Here is a 6,360-nt window from a genome sequence, read left to right on the forward strand (position 1 = left end):
TATAGAATGTTAAAAATTAAAAGAGGCATCGTTGTACATGCTTGTTATTTTTTTATGTTTGTGCAACTTCATAATTATTAATAGTTCATCAAATGTTAAATATGTGATTATTATAAAAAAAAATATCTACTTCCTTTAAAAGTTTAATAAGTAAATTACATTTTTCTTTAATTTATAAGAGATTTAGCTGTCATTTTATTTATGGTTTTGAGTAATAAGATTTGATATATACCGTGGATAAACGAAATAGAGGTAGGAACTTCTCTTCTTGTATTTAATTACTTATTTTATCTTCTCGGAATTTTTTTAAAGTTCATTTGTAGTTACAGGTTTTTGCACCTGTTAATAAAATAATATTATTTTTATATTAAGAATATGGCTACTTTGTCAAAGTTAACATTTCAATCTAAATGCCAACAGCCTTTAAAATCTATCAAATAGTTTTTAAACAATAAATCCGAACTGTTCAATTAAACTCTTCAAACTTATATGCTTTGCAAGTTGTGTGTATACATACCTAATTTATAAATTTTCGAATTCATTTGATAGCATATCAAGCTGTTAAAAGAAAGTTCTTTAAGTTAATTATAATGTATTTATTTATTTTTTGTCATTTTGTGATCACTTAACAAATGAATTTGAAGATTTATAAATATTTGCAGGTAAATACATCAATCGTGAATTAGATCGATTTGAATTTGTTACTTAAAATTTATAAAATGGATTTTCAAAATTAAAACTTAAAAAGGACTTTGTCTGGTAATTATTTTATTTTTTACCGGAAAAAAAATGCTATCTACATCTCTGCAAAACCACATAAAAAAAGGAACATAATACTTTTTAGAAAAGTGAAATAAAAAGTATGTATAAAAAATGTAAACCGAAAAAGGCGTTTTTAAATGGAGAGCTGCTTTTGAGTTTTGACAAACGTTACCAACAAAATATTGGTCAATCAATCTGAATTGTCCGGCCGGCCCCACTTATCAGCCACATCATAGGAATTACGATTTTTGGAAATTTTCCATTTTAGAAACAATATTCCTGTCCGAGTATTGTAGTATGGCAACAGTTATCAGCGGCATATCATAAGTGCAAGTCGTACTTTTTTTTTTTTTTTTTTTCCAATTATCTATTTAGATTTCTGGAATTATCTATTTGGAAGTGTGCATGAGAGGAATTGTGTTTAAAATTTGTACCGAGAGAAGTTATTATTTCAAATGAAAGTACCTAATTTTGACATGCAATACCATTATTCACAGAAACAAGGTCCATTAATTACACTAAGAAACAGAGCGATTATCAACTATTATTCACAGAGCAATATGACAATATCTACCTAACCTAATGATCAAATTATAAAATTTCTTCGAGGTATCTATTCTTCTCTCCTTTTTGGGTTATTGTGGTCCGGGTGGAAGGAACTTGTTAAGATAAACGTCCATTGTAGTGTAAACTACTGATGGGTAGAGATCGCTTGCCACCTCTCCAAACGATGAATCAATGGCAAAGTTCGTTTGGTCACCTCTTATGAATGCCGAGTGCATTATTGCAAGCTCAACCTTATTTTTTTTAGGTGCTCCTACAATATAATTAATATAGATCAATATAGATGAATTAAGAATTAGCATGATTTTTCATCAAATAATGATCTTGGTTACAAAGAGATAGAGATATATATGTTTATATATATTAATTATGATATGGTTAAAGAAACACTAACCAATGTACATCTGACTCAATGCTTCTTCTGAAAAACAAGGTGTAGGACACTGTTTATTAACCTTAGCCTCCCAAAGAACCAGTAATTCGTCGAGTGACATGACATTTTCCGGTGACCTAATGTATAATGTCTTGTTTATTGTTCTGGGATCATCAGCTGTATAGATGATGTAGGTCCCAACATCCACCTCATCCGTGAACACAACTAATAAATCGGACCCAAAAAAACAAAATTAGTATTAATGGAATGTAAAACTAGAACCAGATGCATATTTCGAAATTTTAATGCATATATAAAGGATCAATTAAAAAATTTAAGAGCTAGCTTTAATACCTCTAGTATGTCCATCGCCGTAGAAGGGAAATTTTAGTGGCAAAGACGTTGGATCTTCACCATCTTTACGCCCAAAAACTCCTCCAGCTAGGAAGTTCGGAATGATAAACGTAAAAGGTATTCCAGAGTTTTCTATTAATCGTTTCATAGCACGGCACATTGAAATAAATGCCTGTTCTTCCGGAAACACTTGAGTCCGATCAACATCATAAGAAAAGCCTGCTACTATAAACCTCTGTAACACAAATTTCACAGTACTGTTATGCCTAACCTAAAACATCAGTTTTTTTTTTTTGCCTCTTATATTTAAATATAATGTTGACATACCGTAATAGATTGCTCTTTTCGCATGGCTTCAACAATTTCTATTACATCCCTACTGATTGTGTGTGATTTCAGATTAATAATCCAGATTACAACTTCTACAGCACGAACAGCTCTCAAAAGTTTGGGAGTGTCATAAATGTCGGCCTATTAATTGAAAAAGAAAAAAAAAAAACAGATGAGATAAATTCAATAAAATTTTGTAAAAAAAAAAAAAAACATGAATAAAAAAGTAGAGTAGAATTAGGGTGTTCTTAAGTAATTTCCCAAGTCACTTTGTAAAATACTAAATTCTCAAATCTATTGGATTGGTTTCAAATGATGAATCCAAGCCGTTAAAACCGATCTAACTTATGAGTAATGCGTGTACTTGTAGAAATTTAAATTTAAGAATTAATTTAGTATAAAGTAAAGTGGCGGAAATTAGAAGGTTTGTAAATTAATTTTAAGGCATTTATTTTTTTAACATTTTTTTGTCATTACTTGACTCTAAATAAAATTAATTTGAAACTCTAAAATTTTTACATGTAGACACATCACTCGTAAGATTGATCGATTTTAACAATTTGAATTCGTAAAGAAACTTGGTGTAAGAACATAGCACCCTCATTATACATCTCAAGAAACCAAAAGAAATTCAAATCTACAATTTCTTGATCTCAAACTCTTAGAGGATAGATTCCATTCTGGTATAAAAGATGACAAAGAATGTTAAAATATAAAGAAAAAACACGAATTCGTTACCTTAATGAATGCTACTCCAAGTTCTTCAAATTCTTTCAATCTTGCATTTCTCTCGCCATTAGCACTTTGTAACTCTGGCACCAGAATCATAGTAAAGTCAGCGTGTTGTGCGCAGGTTCTTGTAATATATGTACCGAGGTGCTCCAAAGCGCCAATAATGAGAACCCTTCTTTCGAGCTTCATCAGATCTTCCATGGATCGTCGGATGATCTTCCAGTCCTGTTCCACCAATTGAGGTGGATTGGAGGGTATGCAAAGAAATTCAGCAAATATGGTGGGAATTCAAAGAGTAGTGACTTCAAATGTGTGCTCATACAAAGATGCCACAATGAGTTAATTGACTCTATAGCAAACTGGAGTAGAAAAGAGGGTACTGGTTGTATGGAGAGCTGATGTGTGTTTTTGTTATTGATTTGTTGTTGTATAAGAAAAGAGTTTTATTGGATTTTTCACTATACCGGTACTATACAATCATAGTAAATTAGGAAATGCACCAAGACGTATATGTCAAACAGAATCAGATCTCTTGGCAAAAACTAAGAACAACTAGCTCTACAAAGGAATAAGGGCTGTATTAATGCAAAGAAAAAGGGCCATAGCATTCATGAGCAAAGGCTTAACCATACATTGCAACACAAAGGGCTATGTAAATGGGGTTGGACTATACAATTTAATAGGCGTAGTGATAGGGCAAAGCAAGGGGCTTTTTTTTGGCAACCAAGCAGATAGAGGACCATGCATTGAGATAGAAGTGGCACTGGTATCATGAGTTTGAGTGTTGTAGGAATTATTGGAGAAAGGAAATGCACGCTCATCGAAGACAACATGTCTGCATATATACACATGTCCAGTGCTTGGATCAATACAACGATAACCTTTATGATTGAGGCTATACCCAAGAAAAATGCATTTGATAGATCTATATTCTAATTTCATTTTATTGTAAGGTATAAGACAAAGCACAACCAAAGAAGGCAACACTACCAGCACGAATCTGAGAGCACCTAGAAACAGATTGGATGCAGCGAAACGCAAGGTACGAGGTATTTACCACAATACAAGAAAGGGTGATCCAGTATGTTTTAGATGCGGTGATAGAGGTAACTTAGCTGGGGAGTGTAGAGATGCAGTTCTTTGCTTTTTTTTTTTTAGATTAGGCCATAATCGCGAAATTGCAGAAGCATAGTCGAGCTCCCGTCCACTCTAAACCCTAAATTCAAATCATAAGAGTGGCAAGAGCCACACAAACCAAACACTACTCCTAACACTAGATCTAATACGCAAACTCCATGGTGATGCGGGGTAAACCTCCAGTCAAAAAGTTCTTTTCTAATTAGAGCTCATGTGCAATGGAGGAGACAATGGCAAGAAGTCTGATAGTTTAAGATAGACAAAGATTCGGTGCGCAGTTCATTGTGGCGCATCTGTACAAAAAGTTCCCGGTCAGAGGTTGGAACTGGATTGTGCAAAATATAGGAAATGATCGGTTTATGTTAGAACCACCATATCCATGGAAGTAAATGGTTCTTAGTAAAAGGGAACTTAGACTAGGTAGAATTAGTTTTATAATAGAATGTTGGGATTTAGACAGAGATAAAGGGGGGTAGAATCCCTATAGCCTAGGGGGTTCTATTATGAGGTTTGCATTACAAGGGAAGAACTTCAAGTTTAAGAGGCTGATTGCGTATTTCGCGGTGTTGTCGGACATAGATCTCAACACAGCTTAGCATTTTGACTTCACCAGTGCTCGGCTGAAGATTGAGTCTGTGAGAAAGTGATGATACCACCTTTTGTGTGGATTAGTTTTGAGAACGAAAAAAAAGGTGAAATACCATCCTGGATAGAAATTGAAGGAAAATATAAGGAGAGCTCTGACAGTGAGGTAGATCCATAGGAGAGAAAGAGGCTAAGAAGCAGTATTAGAGGAGAAATGATAGCAAAGAGGAGGATTCTAAGGGAAAGAGGAAAGAAGATCCTAAGGTGCACATAAGGCTCTATATAATGCAGCCAGCTTGGCATCTCATTTATTACCAGTGCTAACTTATCTCAAACTTCTATAACTTGAACTACTTTGTGAACATAGTTCAGGCATCTCAGGTGAGTTATCTATATGACGGTCATTAACTCACAACATTTTTGAACTCATATTAATTGTGATCCGGTATGCATACATACATCTTCAATTTAAGTAATTTTATAGTTTTTCCCTTGAAAATGATACCTGGAGCAAGGGCAGTACTTGATGCAGCTAGCAGTTCTTCACTGTCATCCTCTGGTTGTCCTAAAAACAAAGATAAAGCAAGTTAAATGATTGCAATCTAAACCAATTAATAATTGCATAAATTTCAAATACCACTAAATACGTATATAAAAGCTAATTACAAATTTATGAAGTACGGTTGTACCAGTTTACAACCATTTTATTCCGGCTCTTATATATTGTCTAAACTGAAGACAAGAAACTGAGGGTTTTTGCAATATAGCTGATTTCAACTCTAATATCTGAAATCAATCACGTCTTACAAACTAAGAAACTAGGGTTTCTAAATCAGGAGGTGCTACAAGAGGGACTTACCAACCGGTTCTTGGGCGATTCAATAAAGTCGAGGTACTCGTGCAGAGGAGAAGAGCGAGAAGGAGAAGAGGAGAGGAGGAATACTCGTGCAAAGGAGAGGAGAGATAGGCGGTTCTTGGACGGTTCTTGGGAGTTCAGAGAGTGAGAAGGAGAAGAGGAGAGGAGAAATCGCATGGAGGGGGCACTCGTGCAAAGGAGAGGAGAGATAGGCGGTTCTTGGGCAGTTCTTGGGCGGTTCTTGGGAGTTCAGAGAGTGAGAAGGAGAAGAGGAGAGGATAAATGGGACGGAGGGGGCACTCGTGCAAAGGAGAGGGGAGAGAGGCGGTTCTTGGGAGTTCAGAGAGCGAGAAGTAGAAGAGGAGAGGAGAAATCGCACCGAGGCGGCACTCGTGCAAAGGAGGAGAGACATAGGCGGGGAGAAAGGAAATTGGAAAATACGGGTGCAAACGGATCGGATAGTGGGATAAATCATATCCGTATCCGATTTTATTCTTTCCAATGTTCTCCGAGGAAGAGTATTTAAAGATTTTTTAAATGTCTTATTCTTTATATTAATATTAATATGTATTTAAAGATTAAATTTTATATATATTTTTTTTTAAATTATTATTTTTTAGATAGATAGAAAATCACTTGATCTAAAATTTTTTACACCATTCAGATA

The 6,360-nt window shown here is 34.6% G+C and overlaps 1 protein-coding gene across 1 annotated transcript; it reads right to left on the reverse strand.

The window, feature by feature from the left end:
- Window positions 1-1,397: 1,397 nt before the first annotated feature.
- LOC144572786 (phenylcoumaran benzylic ether reductase Pyrc5-like) lies at window positions 1,398-3,316 on the reverse strand. The gene is made up of 5 exons (XM_078322457.1): window positions 3,122-3,316; window positions 2,381-2,524; window positions 2,054-2,288; window positions 1,721-1,924; window positions 1,398-1,579 (listed from the first exon to the last, which is right to left on the reverse strand). The coding sequence occupies exons 1-5, from the start codon at window positions 3,314-3,316 to the stop codon at window positions 1,398-1,400; spliced, it is 960 nt and encodes a 319-aa protein (XP_078178583.1).
- Window positions 3,317-6,360: the final 3,044 nt, after the last annotated feature.

The sequence above is a fragment of the Carex rostrata genome, chromosome 20 (assembly GCF_964058835.1).
Source record: "Carex rostrata chromosome 20, lpCarRost1.2, whole genome shotgun sequence".
Classification (NCBI taxonomy): Eukaryota; Viridiplantae; Streptophyta; class Magnoliopsida; order Poales; family Cyperaceae; genus Carex; species Carex rostrata.

What these genes read in the sequence shown, in the direction of transcription:
- LOC144572786 (XM_078322457.1), bottom strand. Translation starts at nt 3,316, where the DNA reads ATGGAAGATCTGATGAAGCTCGAAAGAAGGGTTCTCATTATTGGCGCT. An exon ending in GAAAAGAGCAATCTATTACG is followed by an intron (nt 2,289 to 2,380) that starts GTATGTCAACAT and finishes TTTGTGTTACAG; the next exon opens with AGGTTTATAGTAGCAGGCTT. An exon ending in CGGCGATGGACATACTAGAG is followed by an intron (nt 1,925 to 2,053) that starts GTATTAAAGCTA and finishes CCGATTTATTAG; the next exon opens with TTGTGTTCACGGATGAGGTG.